The following is a 26,417-nucleotide window of genomic DNA, read 5'->3' as shown; positions in this document are numbered from 1 at the left end:
ATCTTCTGGACTCGTTGTCGTAGATAGGTGTGAAATCAGTGCAACAACCAGAAACTACAGAATATACCCCAAGCATTTCAAACAAAAGGACCACATCCTTACTCGAATTGCTGACTATGGACTAAGAGGCCCCATGTCTCCTGCCCATGTGCTGCAGGAAGAGTCCATGCATTACAAAGATAATTCTACAGCTTTTGGGAACATTTCAGCTGACCCAAGACAAGAAACCCTCATCTATTTGTGAAACAGTGGAATGAACATATGTTTTAAATACGCTCATATTGTCCGTGTGAGCGAGGCAATAGGTTTCTAGAACAACAGATATGGATATGTTTCCCGGAATTCAATTATCCATACTTTTTTTTATCTATCTTCCTGTTCACGCGAAGTGCCTAATATTTGTTTTATGGGGATGAGACACCTTGCCAGTTTTGTTGCTCTTCACCAAAGTCATGATGTACAATGCCGCACATTTTTGGATCCCTTCGCTGCATTCTTTCTTAAGAAGAGAACCTGTTACTCGGGCCAATCCAAAGAATGCATCATTGCAGTGGTCTGATGGTTTCACGGTATGCTTGATCTCCGCCTCCTACATCTCCTTAATGTCGGAAATGTGCTTGTAGATGAGATCTGCTCATCAGGATTTCTTTTGCTGCATTGATAAGGATAGCTGAACACCATGCAGATGACACTGAAACTCTGCTTAGCCCCACTTGTGATTAAAAGTGCTCAGTCAGTCATCTTTTCCACTCCAACCCATGGATGTTTTGGATTGTAAAATATATTTTAAGTTTCTTAAATGGCAGAACTGCATTGTGGTTTATATGTACCCAAATGGAGAAGGGATCTCACCCCTTCTTTATATAGGGGCGCACTAGAACCAGGGAAATAGGTGTCGGCTTGTTCTTAATCAGTTGACTATATCTAAGGAGTGAAGCTGGGCTTGGCAGAGTAACAAGGGGAACCACCAGGAGATACCCAGCATCCGCATCGTAGAGCCCCCTCTATCCCTAGAAAGCAAATCAGAAATAGTGGACACCTGTTTCAGTGCTGGGGATACGGACTATGGGCGTCTGCAAACACATAAAACAGAAATGGCTGCTTATACACTTCATTAAGACAAGTAAGAGTCCCAAGCATAGACTACTCTACTGGCTTAGGCATATCAAGCACAGTTATGCTATGCATGTATTGGCCCGTAATGTAAATCATCCTGTTTCATCCATGTGAGGTCTGATAGATCACTCGCTGCCTTACTGTAGCCGCCTCAATAACGCTATTCCGTTCTCATATCCGAAGAGTCTCCTTATTAGGCTTAGTTACCTCATTTACTAGCAGAACCAATGCAGTGCTTAGTAAAGTCCTGTGTGTGGAAAGATGAGCCTGAGAAAGTTCTACTGAATGGTTTAGAAGAGATTTGCATGGTTGATGTTCTGGGCGAGGGATCACTCATCTTTCCTTGTAGTGTCAGAGATTGGTTTATTGGACAAAAATCTGGATAGTTAAATGTGAAATTAACCAACCTACTGTTGTCCTTTTTGATCATCAGAGCAGTTGAAGTTTAATTAAACACTTACATAGGAAGGGCTAGTCACACACATCTGCGCAGCACCAGGATCCCCTCGTGGGTGATAGTGCAGTTTACAAATACACATAACAAATGGCATATCTTCAATTTGTGTTTCCAGGAGATCATATGTTCAAATATATATATATATCCATGATGTTAGTAAGAAAGATTGCAAACTACCTAGAAATTTCAAGTCCAAATATGGGTGAAAAAGTCCCCATTTAAACATGAGCCTAATGCTCAAGTGTATATCAAACAACCTGTTGATCATTGTAATAGCAACTAAAAACAAACCTTCAGGTCTTAGTGGCAATGTGCATATTCCTGCATTACCACTGATAAATAACCACAAAAAATTCCTGGGTGAAATCATCTAGGATTTATATATTAATGAACCTTTCTTGATTATTTTTTTTACAAAATTGTAGCCTGTATTCATTGCATGGAATACTTTTGTGTTGCAAAGCACCCCACAGTTGTAGGCTGAGGTCAGAATCCTCAACTCTGCTGCCATTTTCTATCCTCAGTCCAAACATTGTAGGCCCGCCCTATTGCTAAATGAAGTAAATTGCTGTGATACAGTATCGCACTGCGGATAGGAGAAAAAAACAATATGAGCATTGAATAGCGAGTGTACAGTGACTATTTGCACCAATCAGGTGATGACGTTAAGCACCAGTCGGGTGGTCGATATGTATATTTGCGCTAATATCAGCTCAAAATTGCAAAAGTGGAATCTATTCGATCGGGCCTAAATATCTACGGTTACTGCGCCCTCTCTGCTGCAGATTACACCGTCTCCAATAGACAAGAAATTTGTGGAAATATTTGCTTTTCTTCTTGTGTATAAAGGCATAATGGGGGAAGCAATTTCCATTGTAACGCTCATTAGATTTAGTTTGGCGTTCTTTTGGATTTAAATTAAACATTCAAATTAGTCTATAAGCATTATTAATGCAACCACCACACCAGAGTTTTCTGCAGGATAGGCCAAATGCTAGAGCTTTCCTGTAGGCACATTCACACCTTGCATTGAATAAAGTACAGCATGTCTACTTCATAACTAAGCTAATAGTATGTTCCGCGATGTCCTATATACTCCACATTGCTTGTGCATGCAACACTAACTTGCATGGTTAAGAGCACATAGTTGTAGCATGTTTTTGCTAAAGACTGTTAAATTCAGCGCCTCGTAATATGGCCGGCAAACCTTTCCAATAAATTTGTTAGCACGGTATGGCAGCTGTAAGAGCAACACCAATGTATAGGATTACACTCATCGTCAGAGAAGGAGGGAGCTCAAGATCTTTCTCTCTCTTGCATGTCTGCCTTCTTCCATGTAGTGCTGGATTTCAAATTATCAGAATCGTTAGCGAGCGACCAGTTAGCAACGCTCTCTGTTTTCATATGATTCTGGCGGTCACATCAGTCGTCGGAAGTATACATACTAGGCTCTGTGTATTGTTTGCAAATGTATCCCTTCTATAAATTGCATGTCTTCTAAATTTCATAATTGCATGCTTTAAAATAATGAATATTTATTTCATCGTCCCCGAGCAAATCCTCGGTTGCTTGCATAGGAAACAAAAGTCATCAATGCCATTTTCATTTCCCGCCTAAATTCTGTCACCATTGAACATTAACATTTTCTTTTCTTTAGATTACTTTGTAATGCTAATAATGTCTAATTGTTGTATGCTAAAAACACTCAAGATACTCTTATATGACTACTTGAAAAGTAGCTGTTTATTTGTTATACAACCTCTATAGAAATTCTGCTTTTGAGACTTAAGTTGAGTAGTGACATTTTGGGAAATTAAGGTGTGCGCTATTGCATGTGTTCATATAAATAGTAAAAAAAAAACTGTAGTGCTGCTCAATCCAAATCTGACTGCTAGGTTTCACTTGACAGCTGAGGATATGTGACTGGACCATGAATCAAAACGGCAGGCATTTATACCCCAGTGCCAGTGAGGACACATTGGGAATAACTTGGCAAAGGTAATATTTTGATTATTTCAAACCCTGCACCTCTAAACTTATACAGTGCTTAGAGTTTCAATATCTGTTTTAGGTGGCCCTGCTAGAAAATAAATATATTTATATAGATCGATGTATTTCACATGAACACCTCTGTGTATTATGTACTACATAAACCTTTACATGCTGCTGCAAAGTTCGGTGTATTGTTAACATAAAGTAATAACATCCTCGGTGCTGTTAACTAAATGCCCGGGGAGGCTAAATTGTTGCTGTCAAATACACCGATAATCCAATTTTAAGATTTGAGGGTTTCGGTATATGTGACACTTCAGCTATGCCTCAGAAAGTAAATACTATATTTTGGGCCCTGTAGTTAAAATGCAGATTGTTTATGTCGCTGAATAAACACATCACTTCTTCTGTAATATGTTTTTCCTTGGGCTGTGTAGCAAGTCCAATGATGTTTTGGTTGTTTTGCTTTGAAAGATTGTTACCATAATAGCCATGTATTGTAAGCCACAGTTTACTAACCCACTAATCTTGAGAGAATGGCTGGTGCAGTTGAGAGCTATAAATAAACAATTACACCGTGGTGAGAAAGGATGACTCGTTAAAGGTGATTAGTCTACATTTACATACAAGGAAGATTAAAAAAAACGTAACTATGTCGTTACGTTAATGATTACATTTATCACTGATTAATAGAAAAAAAAGATATGTTTATTATCAACCTGTTGAAAATTTAACAAAAGTTGGTGCACAAGGTGGTGTAACTTAAATGGTTGTAATGTAAGTTTGTCTATCATAACCTTTGAAAAAACAGGTACTGATTTCTGTAGCCACCCAAAACAAATACCTGTACACTGATATACATTTCTGTAATGCATGCACACCTATACATTAGTTGACCTATGGCGAAAACACACTTAACTGCTGTACGGAAGGAGTGAAAATTTTAGCTGGTGAAAATCAGCCTTCGGCTTTGGCAAGCTGAGGACTAAGGATACACACTCCTGCTAACCATTCATATTAAGAGTAATTGCTCCTTCCAGGTACAGCCTGTGCCGGGCGTTATGCTGGGGCGGTGACGTCAGGAAGGGGAGGGTCAGTGTGGGGGGTTGTAAAATGCCAAATATGGACCATTAGAGGTAAGTACCGATAAAAGTAAATAAAACGAATTTCGTTGCCAACGCTGCATCGCCAAATGTGATGCAGCGTGGGCAACAAAATTCGTTTTATTTATTTTTATCGGTACTTACCTCTAATGGTCCATATCCCGCATTTTACAACCCCCCACCCTGACCCTCCCCTTCCTGACGTCACCGCCCCAGTATAATGCCCGGCACGGGCCGTGCCTGGCTCCTTCCACATCAGTTCACTGTGTGGCTCCATGGTTTAGATCAGTGAGAGCAGAACTTCTACACTGATCTCCTTGTCTGGAATCTGTGAAAGAGAGTGCGCAGACATCTAATGCTACTCTTGGCGCTCTGTAAGAAGCAGAAGGACATATTTACAAGATAATGATGCAGTCCGGCGCTGCAAGCCATTTTGCTGCGTCGAGCTGTGTCCTTAGGAAAGTGCAGGGATGCATCATATTTACAACAGTACGACACATCCCTGTGCTTTTCTCAGTGTTGCCCCACAATAGGCTGCCTAGCACCAATGCAGGTATCCTTGCACCATGGTGCAAGGGTGCCTGCTTGCAGGGATGATTGTTTTTGTTCAGGAAGGGACGACCTTCCTGCCCAAAAACAATCATTGATGGGGTTTCCCTCCTTTTTTATAGGCTGCATGATGCAGCACACATGGAAAGAGAATAACATTAGGAGAAATAAAGGTATTTCTCCTTGTTGCACCAATTTTACGCCTCCCCTGGGCGTTAGAATCTGATGCATTACCAGGTTTACAAAACCTTGTAAATCTGGCAATGCGACAGATTACATGGGTGTTGTGTGGAAACACCCTCAGCAACACCAAGGGAATGCCTCTTTGAGGCAGAGAAATGCATGAAAGGGGGTCACATTTACAAGGCCATGAAAAACCACGCAGGGTGGCATTGCATGGCCGTGTAAATATGGCTCAGCACACTGCGCCACCGGAGCATCAAAAATGTGGTGCTCTGGTGGCCAGGGTGCTTGTAAATATGCCCCAGAATTTCTTATCTTCTGTAACACAGAGAATATTTGAAAAACTGTTTACCATTTGTCTCTGAACTTCTGAGAGAATGTGTGTCCAGGTGTTCTGTGCGGCTGTGGAGGACAGTACTACTCACATGTAATAACTTATTATAAGCAAGTAGTGTTAAAATATTAATATTACATGTTGGCTCTCATGTCACAGCTTGCTTTCAATAAGAAAACAAACGCCAGACAGTTTGTTTCCATTTATATGCATATTATTTGCTCTCTTACACTAAGAAACTATGAGGACTCAATGCACAACTGACCCCACAGTAAGTAATGTGCCCTCCTACATTTGGGGCACATGACTTTTAATGGATTGACAAACAATCCCAGACGCTCTCCTATACATCTAAGAGATTACAGAATTTCTAGCGCTTTGAAATTCATAAAAATTGAGACTGCAGATTGTCTAACAGATTGAAATTCGACTTGTGTAAATGTTGCACTTTCACATCTATTTTTTTTCTTCTAAAACCCAGGTGGTGAAACACCATACTTTACACTTCCTTTGAATATGAGGATGCTTTCTCCCCATTTACATCCTGAAATACCTTAGGTGGAGCCTGCCTAGTCCTTTATCTCAATAACCCCACTCTATTTCTTAAATTGCAAATGCAGCAATTCTGCCACATTCCTAAAAGTACCATATACACATAATATTCCATCAATCTAGCAATACAGATTTGGATTTTATGTTTGCAAAAGACCCACTTTCACCACCTAGGTTCAACTGGGTGATTTGCGAATTGGGACATTATTGTTTACAAATAATGACTTACCCTAATAGTTAAGTATTCCTGTAAATATTTAAACAGTTTACACCTCTTATTAAAAATACATTGCGGCTGTTGTGATCTCAGCTAATATGCCATGGCTGTGGGACTCTTTAAGACTTTGAGTGACTCTTGTTAACTTGTTCAACATATCTGGTAAAGACATTACACACATGGTGTGCTTTAGTTAATAGTTAAACAAATCATTTAATAGCTCAAACGATTTTTAAATTAAACTAAATAGACACCTCTGCTGAGGGAGGCACACAGTCTCAGTCGGAGTGGCTCTCATCCATGGAACTAGGTCTTTGGAAAAAGAAGTTAGAATGCTATTGTAAATGTACATTTTAGAGTTGTTCCATCGTGATTTGCCCGTATGCATTTTAAGCATTTAAGTAGATTGTTATTTAATAACCATAGTGGCACACAAAAATTTGTCCTTTTCCAATTAAAAACTCGACTGGTTTTCATAAGAGGTAAAATAAAAATTACACATGTTGTGCTTGTTCCATCCACCCATGAAACACTTTAATACGTTAATTATGGTCGCAAAACAAGCCAGTTATCTTTACACGTGTTTTCATCTTGGGCATAAATGTATCATACAACATACCACACAACTGCTCCAGGTAAGTTATTATCCCACAGCAATATCAGACTAACAGTGCCAATGGTTTAGCCAACTATTGCCATGGAAGTTTTATCAAAGTGTGCAAGACACACAGCTAAAGCAAGTGGAATGGTCTATATTTTGTTGACGAATTCAGAAGTTCAGCTAAAAATTCTTCATTTTAAACTGAATTGTTTGTCTGTTGGCCATAACTTTCAAAATGCAAAAATCGGAATGCGGGTCTGAAAATTTTAAGCCGACTTCCTGATATTTTGCCAAAAAGAGCAATGCACATGAATGCTGCTTTACTAGTCCGGAGCTTGGATTTCTATCGGCTGGCAACAAATAATTTAGGGATTTTCACTTTGCTATTTTCACATTGTTATTTTGACCCAAAACACAGAGAATTGCAACAGAACTGGCCAGATTTCAACATTTCCATTGGCAAGCGGTAATTCTGTCAACGTCCTTACAGTGTGGAATGTTTCTCCTCGTTTAATTAAGAGCATTCTGCCCTCAGTTACTGGAATGTTCTGATAGCCTGAAATCCCTTCTGTCTCGTACTATACTATTTGAGAAAGGCCCTCTCCCTCGTTATAGTCCCTCATTGTAACTTGGGGAGGGCCTTTAACAACCAGTATAGCCATCACCAGTGGGCTATAAGACTGCATTATGGTTCATGGTCCCATGTATAAGACATATTTATAAACAGTTGACTAGGCAGATTGGTAGCTACGAAGGTTAGAAGATAGATAGACAGATGGATGGATAGATAGCTGGATGGATAGATGGATAGATAGGTGGATGGATAGATGGATGAATAGATAGATAGATAGATAGATAGATAGATAGATAGATAGATAGATAGATAGATAGATAGATAGATAGATAGATAGATAGATAGATAGATAGATAGATACCTCAGCGTCTTGTGCAAATTACTTTCATAATTTGTACCCTTTCGTGTGAGTACCTTATTTGCTAAGTAGGCAAGTCTGAGTAGTTTTTGCTTGCAAGTCAGTTTGCATTTGGGGAATACAGAACGCGTAGACAGAAGAGAAGTTGCATAATTCGTTATTACGAGTTTGTTTCTGACGTTTTCAATAGGAATCTGCCTCATGTGAACCTGTACAGTATACAAGACATGGTGGACTTTGCTACCAATCATCATCATATCAGGACAATTCGGGGTGAAAAATTACTTATTTTGTAGGCCAGAGTTCTATATTCGAATATCCAGTAAACCATTAAAATATCAGTTTATGGTATGAAAGGTTGAAACGTTACTCCTATGGTTTGGGTAATAGTTAGCCAGTCAATAAAGACCAGTGTTTTTGATTTAAGACGGAATACCAGCTACTGTTTCATACTTTACCACTGTGAAGGATTCTACTTATAATTATAAGGTGTTTTAGAATAGCATGAAATGGAAAGCCAGGGTTTTGCTCCTTGGCTCGTTTGACTCGTTGACCCTTAACTGGGAGCATTCAGAGCCTTGAGTCTGACCATGAGAGTATGAACGTTTATAAATGTTGAGACGCCACAGACCCGGGTAAGAACGCAATTGATCCCTCAACACAGACCCCACACATTAAAGCCTCAGTGTATACTTTATGTTGGATGGAAAGAACAGAAGTGTTTTATCATCCAAAATATCATCTACCAGTCATATTAATCGGTCTAATGCACTTTGGAAGCCCTAGCACCCATTTATCTTGCCTTTCTTTGGATGTACAGTTATGGATGCACGCTGGGAAAGATGGCCTAGTGAGAACACAATCCATAGGAATTCAATTTTGTAGGTTTGTACCGGTCACAAACCCGCTGCAATCCTGAATAGATCTTCCAGAGCTCAGGCCAATGGGTCATCGATCTGGGAGGGAACCCTTAACAAATTTCAGATATCTTGTTTTTTTTCATTCACCTTGTAAAACATTCTTTGAATGTAAACGTCTTTGACAAATGGTACTAGTCCCATAGCCTGACAAATGGACGACTTGTCATTACATGTGCCCAATTTCCTTCTGTGCACATCTGCAAGATACCTGGCCCACGCCACATCAAAGAGCACTAGGATTTTTTTAGTTTGCCCCGCACTTGTCATGCTGGACATCCCCTGGGTAAAAGGGTGAGGTTCTCCAGAAAAATGAAAATATTGACTTGAGGAATGTTCCATATCCTACGAATTTCATATAAAAACAAAATATCCATTTGTAATATATATTTCCTATCACCCCTGCCAACTGGCTAGGTTTAAACTAAACTGATGGAATGTAAATTAACAGATACAGATGATATTTTTTTACCTATCCTTGCAGTACAACGACAGGCGTGCCTGACTCCTGCTTCACATCATATCCGTAGAATGCATAAAGGCTTATGTGCAGGATTTTGCAGAAATTGGAAAATAGTCAAAATGGTAGTTTAATACATTTTGCTAACTTTAGCCCTAACGTCAGTTTTTCACCTATTGAGTAAATGTGTTGTGATGAGCAAATTCTTGCTGTGAGGATTGCTATACCCAATTCAGCAGGATCTCTTCATCTACCTCGAGTCATAGTGGTATAGGGATGCACCACATAAATGCAATGTCGAGTAATCATTGTGCCCAAATAAAGTGATCTAAATGCAGAGTTTTCTAAAGTGAAAATCGAAGTTTCCCCTTCCAGAAGTCTCTTTGCTTCATCAGGAGAAAATGGGGTTTTGAAGCACCAGCTATGACAAGGAATATTTTTCAGGACGCAGGATTAACATTTATAATTCCTAGAGCTACACAGTCTTTTAAATGTATTGTGTTGTTGACAATACACTTTTGGTAGGCAGAATAATCTTCAACACTAGCAATATTCTAGCAACACTGAAGTGTAGTATAAAAAGGGCCCTCTCACAAGCATCAAAGTAAGATACAGCCACATGCTAATGGGCTAGTCAGTTTGGGGAGTACCTGCAAAGTAGAGTTAGAGGGTGTTTTGTATTGTGGCTGCTAAGTATTTAAAAAGATTAAGCCACCATACCTTCATGTTGTGCAGTTTTTAGCTCTTTTACCTCTTTCTTTTCATCTTCCCTCACCTTCTCTCTTTCTTATATCTTCCTTCTCCATTTCTAAATGATTCGCTTCTAATCCCTCTGTCTCCTTTCCCATCTCCCATCCCTTCATTTCCTTTGCTGTGGTGCTACTGGGCCCATTTACTTAGTCTCACCTTATCTCCGTACTCTACCCCTAAGAGTAATTTACTTGGTCCTCCGATGGATCTTGAACCGTGCCAAGAGGAGTCAGATGTAGGGGATCCAATCCAGTTATCAAATGAGGATCAGAAATTGGGTAACTAACTCAGACTCTTAATTAGAAGAGTTGGCCTAATGACTAAGGTGGTCGACCTTGAATCTGGGGACCTGGGTTCGAGTCTCGGCAATGACGCTGAACATCCTGTGATTCTGGGCAAATCACTTAATCTCCCCATACCTAACAAAAATGAATGTGTCCTCATGTAATACAACTGGTGCTATGTAAAGCGCTCTGATACCCGATTCGGGTCAAGTTCGCGCTATATAAAACTCTGTAAAATAAAAATAAAAAAACATGTCCTAATGGCAGATGATTTTGCAAAGACGGTATCAAGCATTGCTCTTGGATTTTCACTCAAAGATTCCTTGGTGGCAGTGGAGTCAAAACATTTGTGAACATCTGGCTAGCCAATCAGTAGTGCTGCTGAGATAATCTGTTAAAATTAGAGCACATAAATAGTTGATTTTAAATGTGAGGCAAAAAATAAAATGGGACTGTATGGTTGGCACACTGAATAGTAAAATCATCACTGGTTTTCCTTATATTCACAATCAATATGTATGAAGTGAATTTAAATTCACATTTTGCTAATTGTTGGTCACTCTGAAATCCCAGCAGGATTGTATTATTAAATGGGTCAAAAAGTCCAGTCCTGGATAGAAATTAAAGACAAGAAGGTTATTTTTCAGTAAAGCTGTAATGCAGTGTTTTTGATATTTTAACATAAGTGTTGTGTAAGTCCATCATATACGTTCTTGCTTTATCGTCATCGGCTGCACACGATAATAAACTATGCTGGATTTTACTTAGAAGCACGTATGTATGCATCACACTTTCTTGTGAACAGATAAGTCCCTTCTGAGTTTCAACACCAGCTTGGGCAGTGGTATTGCTACGTCTAGTCATGGAGAGATTCCGCGTTCAAAAAGCACATAGTATTCTGCTCATCGTAAAACAAGACAAGGGGGCTTTCACATGATGGATAACCCATTCTCACTGATCTTTTCACGCTTGTTCTGCCCCAGACTCTGGAGAGACCCAGTTCACATTACTGCCCCATGCCCCCACTGACACCAGATATAATTCGGCTCAGCATTTTGATCTCTGCTGACAAACTGTTAGGAGACACCAAAGACTAGGCTTAGCATGGAGGGTGAATTACCTCCCGCCAGACAGGCTGCCATAAAACGTTGCTGCATTTCTTTGAGGCACCATTGGAGTTGTTGGCGCACGCAGAGTGGGCATTTATTGTGCAACTGTGGTTCAACTTGGATTTATTTGAAACCTGTTCGATAAAATAGTTTGAATGTTTTTTGTAGTTCGGTACAGTGGAGAAATGAGAACTAGGAACACCCCCTGGAAAGTGTGTCGTACTAGACCCTAGTGCACTGAGACAGTGTGTCAAGGACGTCTGATCATCTCCATAATGATCTGAGGGAGGAAATTATATGAAGAGTACAAAAAAAGTACTAAAATCTATATTTTGGAAGAACCACTTTGTATTAAACCTTTTAGAGCATCTTGCAGCAGCCTATCTTATACTTAATGTAATGCCGGTTTAAAATAATGACATATATTCACAGTGCTTTCTGTCACAGGCCTGGACTTTGTAGCACTAAAAATACACTTCAATGTTCTCCTCTGCACCAACCAAGATATATTTCTGTCGTTCTCTGCTTACACCCAGACCTCTGCGGTGCATTAAATAATGAAGGTTTCATAATGTCCCTAGTGCATCTGCCACTGATTAAAAACTTTTGAAAATTATTTCTCATTTAAGATGTGCGCTATTCAATATGTAGTTACTTGAAGGTGAAAGACCAAAAACACCCCTTGCCAAAGCACTGCCTATCCCTTTTTGGGAAACGATCCAGTAAATAGGCCTTGGGGTCTCAGAGACCCCTCTGAGACAGTCCACTGCGCTTATAGAGCCTCTCGCAACCGATATGGGGAAATTATGTCACTCCCCCTGGAACCACAGCTTCTGGACTTTGGGGCACAACTTTGACTCGTCTACTGGTTTGTATCCCTGTCACCCTCCCCCTCCTCTTGCCATGCCATGTTCCTAACCCTCCCCTCCCCCTCCTCCACTCTCTGTCCACTTCCCCCTGCTCTTAACCCCCCCCCCCCCTCTCCCCCCACTCTCCGGAATATCTCCCCTTGCCAGCTTTTTTCCCTACCTATATGTTCCTGTTTATTTGTCTCCACCTTACTGGCAACTAGAATTGCCATGCTCTAATAACTGTGTAACCTTTGTAAAGCTGTAACATGCAATGTATTGTCTGATACTCATGTAAAGCGCTCTGATACCTCCAGGTCTAGCCTGCGCAATATAAAACCTTTTTTTAATAAATATTTTGTTTTTTAGCCACACTTTTAAACACGCCCCCAAGCTCACTGATCCGCCCCCCCCCCATGGCATTCAGCATCACAGCCCCCATACATTTATCGACCGCAGATATAGATATTGGGTTTAAATCGTGCTGACGTACCAGCGTCCGTCTTTGCTAAAATCTCAAAACGAAGAAGTTTCCATTTTTTGGAGGGGAAAGGTTGCCACCCTATCATGGGGTTTGCACTTTTCCTTCTGCACCGGAGAACAATGGCGCGCAAAGACTCGTAATCTGCCCGCCAGCATCACTGCAGCTAGGCCTGAGCCGAGAGGGGCGGGAAACGGAGTGCGTGCTGTGCGACGGCACGCCACAGGTTAAAGGCAGAAGTGCAACGTCAGCTCAGCTCCGCCGTGCCCTGGCAGTGAACCCCGCGCGCGAGGAGGAGCTGCCCTCCCGGGGGCACGGGGTCAGGTGTCCTCGCGCCGGCTCGGCCGCAGGTCTTGTCCTTCGTTCCGAGAAGATCTACAGCTCTATCCCCGCTGCCCGCCTGAAACGACAGCCTTGCTGCAGACGGCTGGAAATCAAGTCTGTGGCATAAATCGTTCATCTGGAGAAAGACGGGGGTTATGGAATGTGCTTCTTTGCGCAGAGCTGGATTTATATAAACCAAGACCGAAGCTTCGGATGCTTTAAAGTAAACGTACTTGTGTAGTGCACCACCAGACATCTGCTATAGACACTTGAAAATAACCAAAACAAGGCCTGGTGAACTGAGCAGAGTTTCCTTTCCCTCTTTCGCGAATCTTTTCTCTTGCAGTGCATGTATGTTTCTTACCCTAATATTTGTGCCTATATTCATGTTGCTTTATCGAAGGCTCGAATTAAAATATATTTGCCAGCACAGCTTCACTTCATAACTAGGGGGTTGCGAAATTTGCGTATTTGGCTTTTGTGTTATGCGTCCTGGGGTCATTTTTTGATGCAAAGGTACATTTTGTACTAAAAAAAAGTGCACAAAAAAGCACTGCAAACAACAGCTGCCCACGTCCTGCTGTTCCCATCCATTCACTGTACATTTTTGCGGCAAATTGTGCGCATACTTTCGTGAATTTCATGAGACAACCATAACGCAAATTCCCGAAATTAAGTGAATTATGCTGGCGTAAATGAAATTTCGCCTAGTCCTACTTGTAACCATCATCCCAATTTATGACCACTCTACAACTCCAGGCACAATCCCACATACAAACCCTGGAAACTAGTAAAAAATGAAAAAAAAGCCAGACACGTCTTACATTTTTATTTTACAGTTGCGAGTACTTATAAATGGATATATTTCCATTCTTTTTCACCTTCCCAATGGTCTCTATGTGCTTTTCCATGACACAGGACACTCAAGTGTTTTAAAATAATGTTTAAATTGTTGTCAGCATTTGTTTTCAATGCGTTCCTCAGCTCTTCATTTCCTTAAATGGCAATGAGAAATGTGCTTTGTTGAATGTTTTTGAAACATAAACTAGACAAGGGAGAAAAACATGCAGTCAAATGTATTTTATCTAAGTAGATTAAAAAACATGAAACCTTCATACTAATTCTAATCCTAAACGCACTTTTTAAACATTATTTTTGGCTGTGTGCATAAATGGTTGTGCAGAGATTTCTTTCCATGTATTCCTGTTTTTGTGTATATAAAATAGTGGTATAATGCCAGCAGAGCTCGTGCTCCTTACCACTACTTATATTTGGCAAGACAATGGGATGTTTGCTCAAGGACCGACTTCAGAGCACAAATAAAGTTTTTAATTATCTGTTCTGTTCCTCCGTGCCAAAGTCCATATGATAAAGGTGTACGTGAAAGAAATACGGATGTATATGAAGTCATGACTTTTGCTATATTAAATATGTTCTTCTGTTTTCCCACTAGTAAAAAATTGCTCTGATGAAGTGGTGCAGATGAAAGAAAGTCAAGTGTAGGCCATAAGTGATTAAGTTTTACTTTTGGTAAAAATGAACTATTGTTCTCAAATCTTGCTGGGAGATCCCTGCACCTTTGTACGCATGCCCCACCAATCAGATAAACATACTCCTTAAAGTCCACCAACCCTCTTTCTTTTTTAATACATTTGTTCCATCATTTTTGTCCGACTCCATTTAAAACTTTATTTACTAGGTTTTCTTCCTGCCGCTTCTGCCTGCAGGACATATCAATGCATTCAGTCCCCTTTTTTGACAAAGCACTTTTAATAATGCTGCTTTTTCCATCCTCTTGTTCCAACTCTAGGCTTGGTTTGAAAACTCGTGCAGCTTGTAGTGTAAATATTTTTATGGGATCTGATGGATCTCTTGTATCTTGAACTCACACTTCACTGCAGGATGTACACTTGCATCATTCAGCCTTCCCTCTTATGGGTTGTGAATAAAACTGAACTGTCTACAATCTGGTTTTAATCTTCAGGCATGTAGCATCTAGGCTGCACAGTACTCTGGGATTTTGGCGCCCCTGCGTGCATTAATTCAAACACAATTGTATTTGGCTGCCAATTCCCAGACCAATTTCCCTGCTCTATGGGTGCTAGTCCATATGTTAGATATTCAGTTAATTAGTAACCATCCCTTATTTACCCTGTATGTCCATTTTTGTACTGAACAACGGTCTGGGGCACCTGTCAGCCAAGTTAGTGGTTGCCTATTTTACAACCACAGCTTCCTTTGTAAGGGTGCCCAGCATATTCCTGAGCCTTTGGTGATAGTATTAGTATAGTCTCTCCGTAACCCTTACTTGGGGATAGTCATCTTTCGCCTTTGATTTTTGCCTTTGAATGCAATACACCATTTTAATCAGACAAGCATTTGCATCACATAATACGGAGTCGATGTAAAAAAAAATCATAGAAAATTCTTTAATTAGGAGAAGTTGCTTTATTACAAGAACTTGGGCAAATATTTTGTCATAATGTTTTTAAATAATTGCTTCTGATGTTAGTATGAGCACAACGGCGTAAAATAAAGATTTCAGAATGCATTTAAAAATTATTTGAGAGTTATAAGTGTATGTTGACAACTGTCAGTGACTATGAACTTACAAAAACACGCATTGATATTGTTATCCTTCAGTTTGGAAAATTAGCCGCTTGGTCCTTCTCCTTGCACAATCGATCCTTGTCTCTACTAGTCGTTCCACAGATGCTTTCAGCTTGATGCTATTGAGTTGGAATTAAAATAATCACTTTATAGAGGGACTAAATGAGCAGGTTTGGAGCTGCCCGGAAGCATGTGCTCACGCACACGCCATCTAAGGGGGATAAGGCCATGCCTGTGTTTCCAATTTTTATAAGGTGAAAAGGGACACTGAAGTACAGTCTAATCCTCAGAGGTGATTACTCCTGCTTTGATTTTCATCAGCTATTATGAAACAGTGTTACAGCTGCTTCAGATACTTACGCACAATGCCCAGATTTAATTTCTCTTCCCTATTTGCATTATAGATTTGTGCCCGCTTCTCTGCCAAGCACCGTAGGCTATTGCCATCATTGTAAACACGTCTCTAGTCACGACAGCCCAGAAGATGGCACCAGCTGGTTTGACTCTATGTGACTTTTGTAATTTTCTCTGACTGTTCTATCTCAGAGAGAGCAGCTCGGAATATGAAAGTGCGGATCACTTTCATTATACAGCCAGCCTCTTGTCTCTTTAAATTGATAATTTGCCTGTGGGTCTGTCCAAAAAGGGTGCAAACCAGGCAAGCGGTCTTTGATGTCTCGGAGGAGGCATCTTTGCCACGGTAGGATGGACAACATCCATTTTGCAGAGAAAGGTGCATGTTCTTGAAAAACAAACTAATCTTCTTGCAAAACAAATCAAGGTGACACATTCTAACCAAGTATCAATACGATATACCCGCACAGGTCCTGGCAACCACACCAGCAGTTAGTCAGATAATTTATTCACATCAGAGTGAACATATGCAATTGTCTCCACCCAAAAACATTAGAGACTGTTTAAAATGCCCAACTAAACAATGAAATTAGACCAATGGGAATGCACAGATTTTGTTTGAAAACAAGACATTTGTATCCATGGACTGGCTACTTGTCCATCTTGTACACAACACAATGACAAGTCAGACGAAGAAGTGAGATTCTGATGTGCCATCTAGGCCAATATATCACACTGGCCTCTTGGCTTGGTTTCCTCAGGATGAAGCAAGCAATGAGTAAAACTCGCAGGGCAATCAAGCACTGCCTTGTCTTCTTATCCATGTTCATGAGACAGGCCGAGGGTTGTCAGGTTATTTCAAGAGGAAGGAGGCCCATGCAGGCTAAAAGGTCTCTAAGTGCATAGAAACAATACAAATCCTTGCAGGAAGGGAGTGCAGCAACATGTGTGTTTGTAAATGCACTAGAAAGGCAACAAAGGCCACACGGACCAGTATCACCGGGGAAATCGGAATGCATGGAATATTTCAACATTGGGACTGATGGTAACGAGTGGGGCACTTGACGCGTTTATTATGTCTAATGTCTGACCATTAGCATGAGTGGTATGCCCACATTAATTAAAGAGGGTGCATTGCAAATCAGTACTCCTTTGCCACAATTAACAAGGGTTGTAAAGCACTGAGACATTCGAGATTGGCTTTGTGACAGTACAGAAATGGACAAGCAACTCTTATGTCAGGTAAGATTTGTCAAGAAGTCTCAACACAGTGATCTATGGTGATGACATGAAGGCTTATATAGGACAGTGAGAACAGAACAAAATCTAGACACTATCTGCCATGAAGGTGTATGGTGGTCTGAAAACAGGTGAGACTAGGCATTTTTTACGGTAAGGAGTTTGTGAATCTGGTTGCGGGGGCCTCAGCACATGTTTACCACATGGTTTTCTGGCAAACCGCCTCGGTGATAGTTGGAAGACATTATTTTTTAGGAATCTTATGAAAGCTCAAATGATTGCTCAGTTTTCAAAAAGAGACGGGGCAAGAGTTTCCAAGGTTGGAAACATGGAACAAAAAGAAGTAGCCTGCTGTACTTGAGGAAGAGCAAGCCAAAACAGGGAAAGCAGATGTTAGAAACAAGGGGGAACATAGAGCTTAAATTTGCTCTGCACGTAATGGTCAACAGAATTAACTCTACGATGGACCATGCAGAGGGCCTTAAACATAAATGCACTTCTCTACCAGTAGAGCCACTGGAGTTTAGAAAGACGTGATATATTAGAATCTCTTTTCTTTAAACACAGGCGGAGATAGACCATAGCATTTGAAACAATTTGAAATCCGTTAACCAGAGAATTGGGGATAACTTGTATACCGTGCAATGTCATTGTTGAAATGCAAGGCATTGACAGCATGAATGACAAGGTGTTAGCCTTCCAAAGAAATGCTTTTGCACAAAACTCTGAGAATTAAAAACAGATTGCCACAACCAAGTTTAGGTTTGCAGGCAAAAGACACAGCAGCATTAGGTGCGATCCATAAATTACAATTACAAACTCAGAACATCCACCGTACCACCTGCACAAGACAGGGATGGAGTTGGTGGCATGCTCCTTCCCACTTGTCATCCAGGTAAACTAGCAGCTCGGCCTCCTCGGCATATGGGTAAAAAACGAACCCACCGCCGGGACATTTGAAGGATTTTGGGGGCCCTCAACCAGACTTATTTTGGTGACCACTGTTCAGAACATGCCCTCTTTGGCCAGGCCACTGACAGTGCACAGGCACAATGGTCCAAGTTCTAAATGTGTTTACATCTAATATCCAGGGATAGTGATATGTGTTTTCAGTATTGTTACACAGCAGCAACTCACTAATATTACCCAAATAATCTATGTGACACCCTCTCATGTTTCATATGTTAGGCCCTGCATTGATCTAAAAGAAACTTTTTATATGGATGTTGCATGAAACAAACACATTTGTCTGCAAAATGTCTGTAATAGACTCTCGCACATTAAAAATAAATGAAAGAAAACACTATTTACAACAATCTATTTAAGAATTATTCAAGGTCATCAGGGCAAGACCCTCTGCAGAACATAGTTGGTGCTATCAGGGGGCCCCTGAAAGGCTGGGGCCCTGGGCCAGAGCCCAAATTTCCCATGCCTTAAAACGTCTCTGACCCACAGGATAAAATACAAACTGCTAGTGGTGCATGCTGAGGTCTAGTGTGGCAGCCGTGTATCTGATGTTTCTGGAGACTTAGTTAAATGTAATCTGCACAGTCCATTTGGGTTATGATGCCTGCACTACCAATTGCAGATCAATCACTATCAAGACTGCATGGGAGAGTTTTGCACAGAAGGTGCAAATAGTGATGAGAGGCTGATATTGTTCCACTTAGGACACCGAGGTCATGTTGAAGTCCAGGGTTACCTATATGGCCTTTACATCCTCGCTGGTTGCAGTGAGTTGATTGAAAAGGAAATCTCTTACGAACGGTCTTGGGGAACTGGCAAGGAGAGATCAGTACTCGTTAACTTTAAGGAATCTCCTAAACACCCAAGTTTCAATGTTTTTCTGGCGGAATTCTAGGATTTGATGGTCGTCTGCCATGCCAGTGATACTTAGGAGATACCTAGGAGATGTTTTATGTCATTGCAGCAAACGTCTATAAATATGTTGCAACGTTGGATTCTTTTCTTAAGGTGGGTGGATATGAGCACTTACAAGTATGGGCGAACGCGGTGAGTGTTGGTCACTGCTGAGGGTCAGACGAGCAGAATGGACTTGTAATGGCCTAACTTAGATTTCTGGGAGACAGTAATTCAGTGTCCAGTTAATGGCTCAGAGACTGATGCCCAAGAAGTGATGATAGATGCTTTGGTTGGCAGTTTTGGAGTTGGTCGTTATCTTGGGTAAAATGTACAAGGAAATGGCACATTCATGTGCTGCGTCCTTGTGAGGAGCTTTCCTAGACTGTGAGTAATGCTATTTTAGGACCCTGGCGTGGTAGCCGTGAATGAGGTAGGAATCCAGGTGTGTTGTTTCGGATTGAAAGAGGTTTTGCTGGCTGTCATCAATGTTGGTATGGAAATTTGTTGCAATACCTCACTAGCTGTGTGCATGATCATAGAAGGAGCTACTGCAGATCTAAAATTAAAAATATTAATGTATTCATTGTGGAGCTGAAAAGTTAAAGCATGAGCAACTAAGGCCATCTGGAAAGTTGCAACTTTAATATGTCATAATGAAGTAAGGGACCTGTATTCCTTAAAAATGAAATAACTGGGTTCAGCCGTGACTGAATACTCCTCATAGATGCTTAGCCACCCAAACTCTACATAATGTTCAATTTCCTGACTTGTTACGCATTCCTTTAGGACAACATTGACATAACTTGCGTGTATTTTGTTTCTGTTTTTTAGAATAACATGCATGTAGTAGATGACTTCATGCAATTAGGGACTCGCGTATTTTGGTTCCATTCATTATAAATGTCCAAATCACCGGTCTGCAGATCTACCTCTTGTGAGAGGGTATACAGCCACAACTCATTCCCTGGAAACCTGCTTGTGCCATGCCTGCTCGACGTGCTGCATTACGTCTAACTGCGCTGTAACGAGACCGCTCTGTGCAGTCGCTCTCATTGTAAGGGTTAACTTCTGCCACAGACCACTGCAATGGCAAAAGCACTAGGTCAGCGTTTCCTGCATCCGGGCTGTTATCTAGACACACGTACAGTACAGCAGCTGGCTTGTTCCAGGGGTTTGGTGTATGGAGGTTAGTTTGCCTCTGGGTGCTGAGTTTCCTTCGCAGTTTCCCAGGTCTATCAGATTTTTGCTCGCATAATTTTTTTCAGGTTTGCCTTGCTTCAGTCTGTACCCCCTCAACACGACGAAGCGACTGCTGCGATAAAATGTCGATAAATGCAGGGAAAAGAGACGGGCGCTCTTTTACTTAAAGCAAAGGGTTATTGCGGAAGAGATTTTCCACACTGCTGTCGTGTACATAGCACAGAAACCCTGCTGAGTTCCTCCTCAGGAAGCTGCTATGACAGGCGAAGGGAATTACCTCACCCCTCTGTAATGCGACAGCTCGAGGGTGTACAGCGTTTTGAAACGAACTGAGTGCGCTTTCCCACACTGGGTGAGATGATGGCCGCCCGCCCTTCCCCATACGTTCAGTTTTCTGGTGAAAAAGAATGCAAACTGAGCCTTATACTTCGAAGAGGTACACTAAAATCGTGACGTGTCCAGATTTTTTTTTTGAAAAGGAAGGCGGTTAAAAAAAATCTGTTTATTAACAGAAAAACAGTCAACACATTACAGAGAGCGCAGTATTATACAGTTTGTGGGTGTCAATTTCGAATTGAACAAGAAGTGTTAAGGAAGGCTATTAATTGTTGCGTGACGTCAGCACCCAGACACCATGCCCACCCAGCACACGACTGCCCCCTGTTGCCCGGCCTTCTCCAGAACCCTCTCTGACAAGCGCGCTGTACGCCGGCCAGGCCTGCGTGCCGCCATCCCACAGGAAATGGGTCGGCAATCCATTAAAGTACCATTAGATAATCTAATTTGGAACCTAATCTCTAAATTAGCCGCGCTCCATACTTGAAGCACACTTGAAGGGAATAAAAAGAGGCGGAGGGAGGGAGAAAAAGTTTACGTTTGGGTCGATAGGGGAGGCGAAGCGTGAAGACGGCTGTTTGTTATTTCTGTGGCTGTGGTCACGTCTCAAGCCGTCTGGTAACCAGGAGGAACCAGACATGATGTAACAGCATCTTGAACTTGAACTTCGGGGACTCAGAATGCGGGAACAATGGGCCGTAGGAATCAATAATGTCCATTTTCCACACGATTATGTTTGGGGCTTTAATTTAACCTTTATGGCGCGGGGCCTGCAGTGTGAGGCGATCCGCAGGCAAGATGGTGAGAGTAAAACAAACACGTTTTTGCTTTCCCCTCCCCCCAGTTATGGTTTCCAAGCGGCACTGCAGATTCCAGCCGGTCTAAAAAAAAAAAAAAAAATCAAAAAAGTTCCCGCTCTGTGTAAACCGGTTGCCAGCTCTGAGAACTCTTTGTTCGCTTAGGTAGGACGGGGTGAAGCTTATATATCCTGTCAGATGGCTTTTGGCAGCGCTGCCACGCGAGGCGGAGCATGTGGTAGAAAAAGGCCCTACTTGGTGAGTCTGCCTTTAACCCTGAAGAGTCACAGCCTCGGTGTACGGTTTTACCTTCAGGACCGCCGGGCTGATCTCCTTTTTCTGTACACCTCGAGCAATACTGCTTTTATCACACATTTAGCAAAAACATATTTGCAGTGTAGCATTTTCTTCGTGTGCCTCACGTGAGAAATAATTTACAGAGGCCAGGGCTTTATCGCTGCAGGGGAATCCCAAAGTAAGAAACTGGTGTGGGAGCACCCTGCTTCTCCTCCCAGCAGAGTCGCCCCTAGGCATCATGGTAGATGCAGTTCAGGTGAAGCAGTGTGCTCCCACACCAGTTTCTTGGAATCCCAAAGTACCCTTTTTTAATTTTTTTCAACACTGTGCAGAAAGCAGTACATGGTGAAATAAAGATAAAACAACAGGGGTTCGTCTAGCAATTATTTGAGACCGTACGCTTATTGTCTCTCTTTTAAGTACATTTGTTATGTGATTTGTATTTGTAATACAAATCACCTATCACCCGCGTGGGTATCCTATCAGTGAGGAGGTGCGTGTGGTAGCCCTGCCTATGGTAGGTTGGTTAATTGAAAAGCCAGGTCTTCAGCTACTTGCAGAATTGATGAAGAGAGGAGGAAGCTCTGATGTGGAGTGGTCCGTCTTTACATGCTGTAAGAGCCATGTAACGCCCATCCTACTCCTGATATGGTTCTCTGCATGCGAGTGATGTGTGCGAGTAGAAGTCCTGTGGAGCTGAGTTGTCTGGGTGGTTAGTAGAAAGAGATGCGACTGTTCAGGTTGGCCGAGGCCTGAGTTGTGTAGCGCCTTAAATGTGTGTGTATGAAGAGTTTGAATTGAGTGTGTTTGTGTATCAGTGTAGTTCCCTGAGGTGTAGTGTGAGTGTGTATGCGAGGTTGAGGATTAGTGTGGTAGCTGAGTTCTGGGTGAGTTGTAGTTTTTTAGTGAGTTGCTTGGTGATTCCAGCATAGAGACTATGCAACTTCCTGGTGACTATGGCATGAGTGGCAGTTTTTCTAGTGTTGCTTGGGATCCATTTGAAGATCATCCTCAGCATCTTAAGGTTGTGATAGTAGGATGCAGTGACGGCGTTGACATGTGGGCCATATCCAGGTGGCTATCGATGATTATTCTGAGGTTCCTGGCATGGGTTCTAGTGTGAGTCCGAGTTCGACTGGCCACCAGTTGGAGTCTCATGGTGAGGTGTTCTTGCCGAAGATCACTATTTTTGTCTTATCTGTTTGACTTTCATCCAGTTAGCGACTTCAGTCATGTAGGTGGTGAAATATTTTCATGTGTTGGGGCCCTTGCATGAGAGGGAGAGTATGAGTTGCGTTCAGTCTGCGTAGGAAAGGATGTTGATGTCCTGTTCGTTGATGACGTTGGCCAGAGGGATCATTTATGCATTGGAGGGTGGAGCTGAGTGATGAACCTTGAGGCACTCCGGAGATGAGTTTGCAGTCTTTGAGGAGTAAGTTACCAGGTTGACAGCTTGCGTTCAATCTGTTAAGAAGGATCCAGCAGAGAGCAGGTTCTTGGTTGCAAATCTCTATCAAGTGCCTGATTAGTTTGTGGTGGGAGACAATTTCAAATGCCGCACAGAGGCGCAGTAGATGCTATGTCTCCTCTGTCAAGGATCATGCGGATGTTGCCTGTTTCTGTACTGTGGTTGGGCTTGTACTGAGTGGTGTTGAGGTGCTGGTGGATGCTGAGGTGGTCAGTAAGGCATTGGTTGATTAGTTTCTCTAAGACCATTGCTGTGTATGGTAGTAGGGAGATGGGCCTGTAGTTGTAAAGCGTGACTGGGTCATTGGATTGTTTATTGAGCAGGGCCATGACAGTGGCATCTTTCTAGGTGTCCAGGAATGTGGCAAAGTCATTGGAGGTATTGAGGATGGGTGTTAATGGTTTGATGATCAGGATGAGTCCATTGGTGAAGGAGTGGTGGGAGCAAGAGTCAGATGGAGTCCCCGGTGGATTGTCTTCATGATAGCATTGACTTCAGCGGTGGTGATATGAGGCACAAAGCCCGGGTTGATTCATTGGCCATGATACGAAGTTGAGTTATGCCAGTGGTAAATTGACCTCCTACCATCTATCACAAATTCATCCTATGGCCAGAAGAGCTTGGCCCTCCTCTTAAATCATCTTTTCAAGTAAGGGATCTCGAAATGTTCACAGACATGAGGTACTTCCTGATTCACCTCAAGTGAATCAAGTAACAAAGGGATCTAATTAAATGCTGAGATATCTACAGTTAATCTTGCATTCTGCAGGAATCCCCAAAACTATATATACACCACCTTCAAGCTAGCAATCTTGCATCTAGGCTACCCAAAAGGTATATTCTTCAGGATATCCAACCGACTGATTCAAAATTAAGGATAACCAAGAGAGCAGCTGCAAGGCAACTTATTATAACTTTAACAACACTGCTCTTCAGTCTCTATACTGGCTGCTAATGACTCGACATATGTTCAAAGCAGTGTGCAGCTCTCATTGTGCCATTCTTGACTCAGGTCCACCATTCTTTCAAAAAAACCTTTGTGCTTACTGCCAATCCAGAGCTCCTCAATTTTGGCTCCTTGCTTGTCTGTCCCTCCCTTCATTATATCTCATACTATAGGAAACTCCCTCTCAGAGCGAATGAATAAAATATGTAACCCACTGCCTCCAAAACTAAGAGCAATTTGCAATCATCTCGCATTCCAAGATGGTTGTGTGCTGTTCTAAGTTTTCTCAATAGTATATAAAGTCAGCACCCACAATTATTTGGAATCACAGATTGTGATTTTATGCAATTTATGTCAATCAGTCCAAATATGTTTAAATGTGAGATGTGAGGAGGGAGAAGGGTGTAAAAGTAAAATCTGGATATATATATATACTCTTATATACTTTATTTATTCATTCGACTCACTGGCATATTCTATTTATAAATTATCAAGAAGGGAGGGAGAAGGAAGATGTGATCCGTTCAGCTTCCTTGAACTAAATATGCAAAGATCGGTAGGAGAAAGGATCACGCCAAGAATGCATAACCTGGGTATACATTCTTGGCGTGTCCCAATTAAAAACCCTCATACACGTGTCTTTAGGATGGTGTGAGCGGTATATCTTGGTTCTCCGCCTATCGAGCACATGTTTGCATCATCATCGGGATATTGATTGTGTAGCCTCCACCCGGAGGATTACCCCTGGTTAAGACAGTAGTGATCAGTGATGTGTTTTAGGGGATAAAATCAGATAAAATCTCGTACAGCCTGAGTGTGATTTTAATAAGTCTGGATTCGAGATAGAAATAAAAAGGTTTGGCATGCGTATAAGAGTATTTAGGACTTCCACGCACTATTTTGAGCTAATATAAAAAGGTCAACATGTTTTAGCCCTTGTTTGCACATGTGTTATCAGGTGGGGTTTCGTCAGGACCAGTGTATAGTGTGACTCCGCAAGTGAAATCGTGGAAAGAAATTTTCTTTTCAAGGAGCAACGTGAAAGAAGAAGATATATTAATCTTAGTCTTGATAAGGTCTTGTAAGTTCCTTACGTGGTTCAATTCGGTGCTTCAACGGGTCCGAGGGATTAGGCGAGGCCTGCTGCGGTCTCGCGGTAAGCACGACTTGTGCTGACTCTTCCTCTTCAGAACCCGGATTCTGAAGAGGAAGAGTCAGCACAAGTATATCTTCTTCTTTCACGTTGCTCCTTGAAAAGAAAATTTCTTTCCAGGATTTCACTTGCGGAGACAACCACGATCTCTGGTCACACTATACACTGGCTGGTCACACTATATACTGGCTGTACGAGATTTTGTCTGATTTTATCCCCTAAAACACATTACTGATCACTACTGTCTTAACCAGGGGTAATCCTCCGGGTGGAGGCTGCACAATCACTAACCCGATGATGATGCAGACACGTGCTCGATAGGCGGAGAACCAAGATATACCGCCCACACCATCCTAAAGACACGTGTATGAGGGTTTTTAATTTGGACACGCCAAGAATGCATACCCAGGTTATGCAGGACAAGTGATCCTTTCTCCTACTGATCTTTGCATATTCTATTTCTAGCCAGGTCTGGTGGGTTATTGAACTACTGCGTCCACTGTTGAGGCTTGTGTTCAACCTTATGGTCACTGGTTCAAATCCTGGCGGGTTAACTCAACCTTTCATCCTTCTGACGTCGATAAAATGAGTACCATTGGGTAACAATAAACATCTGTTATTCAGCACCAAGATACCCTTCTGGGTGAATGCTCATTTTACATATATACACATGTTATAGTATTTAATGCAAGAACATACCACCCTCAAATCTATTTCAGCTGTTCAGTGGAGATGAGCAGAGACCTGTGAGGTTATCTCCTTGTCTCTTTCATGAAGATCCTAACTTGCTGACTATGTTCCAGTGGTGAAAGGGAATCCTAGTTTCAAGATTTAGGCGGGTAGTTGCAAGTCTCCATGCCAGGAAATCTGTACCCGATCTAATGTGTACAAAACACCACTGTGCTAGCACATGGAATGTAAAACCCACATAGCCAGTCTCAGGTG

At 41.8% G+C, this 26,417-nt stretch overlaps 1 protein-coding gene across 4 annotated transcripts in view; it reads left to right on the top strand.

Annotated features, from left to right (window-relative positions):
* The window catches only part of NFIB (nuclear factor I B), a 364,276-nt gene that overhangs the window by 311,701 nt on the left and 26,158 nt on the right, over positions 1 to 26,417 (top strand). For 3 of the 4 annotated variants that reach the window (XM_086961396.1, XM_086961395.1, XM_086961397.1), the window contains one exon: positions 3,483 to 3,571. The exons of the other annotated variant lie outside the window; for it this stretch is intronic. In XM_086961396.1, the coding sequence (XP_086817522.1) occupies positions 3,483 to 3,571 (89 nt within the window). The remainder of the gene's footprint in view (positions 1 to 3,482; positions 3,572 to 26,417) is intronic. 4 annotated transcript variants of the gene reach the window in all.

The sequence above is a fragment of the Lissotriton vulgaris genome, chromosome 3_1, assembly GCF_964263255.1.
Source record: "Lissotriton vulgaris chromosome 3_1, aLisVul1.2, whole genome shotgun sequence".
Classification (NCBI taxonomy): domain Eukaryota; kingdom Metazoa; phylum Chordata; class Amphibia; order Caudata; family Salamandridae; genus Lissotriton; species Lissotriton vulgaris.
The sequence above is the reverse complement of the archived record's forward strand: the minus strand, read 5'-3'. Positions and strand labels throughout refer to the sequence as shown.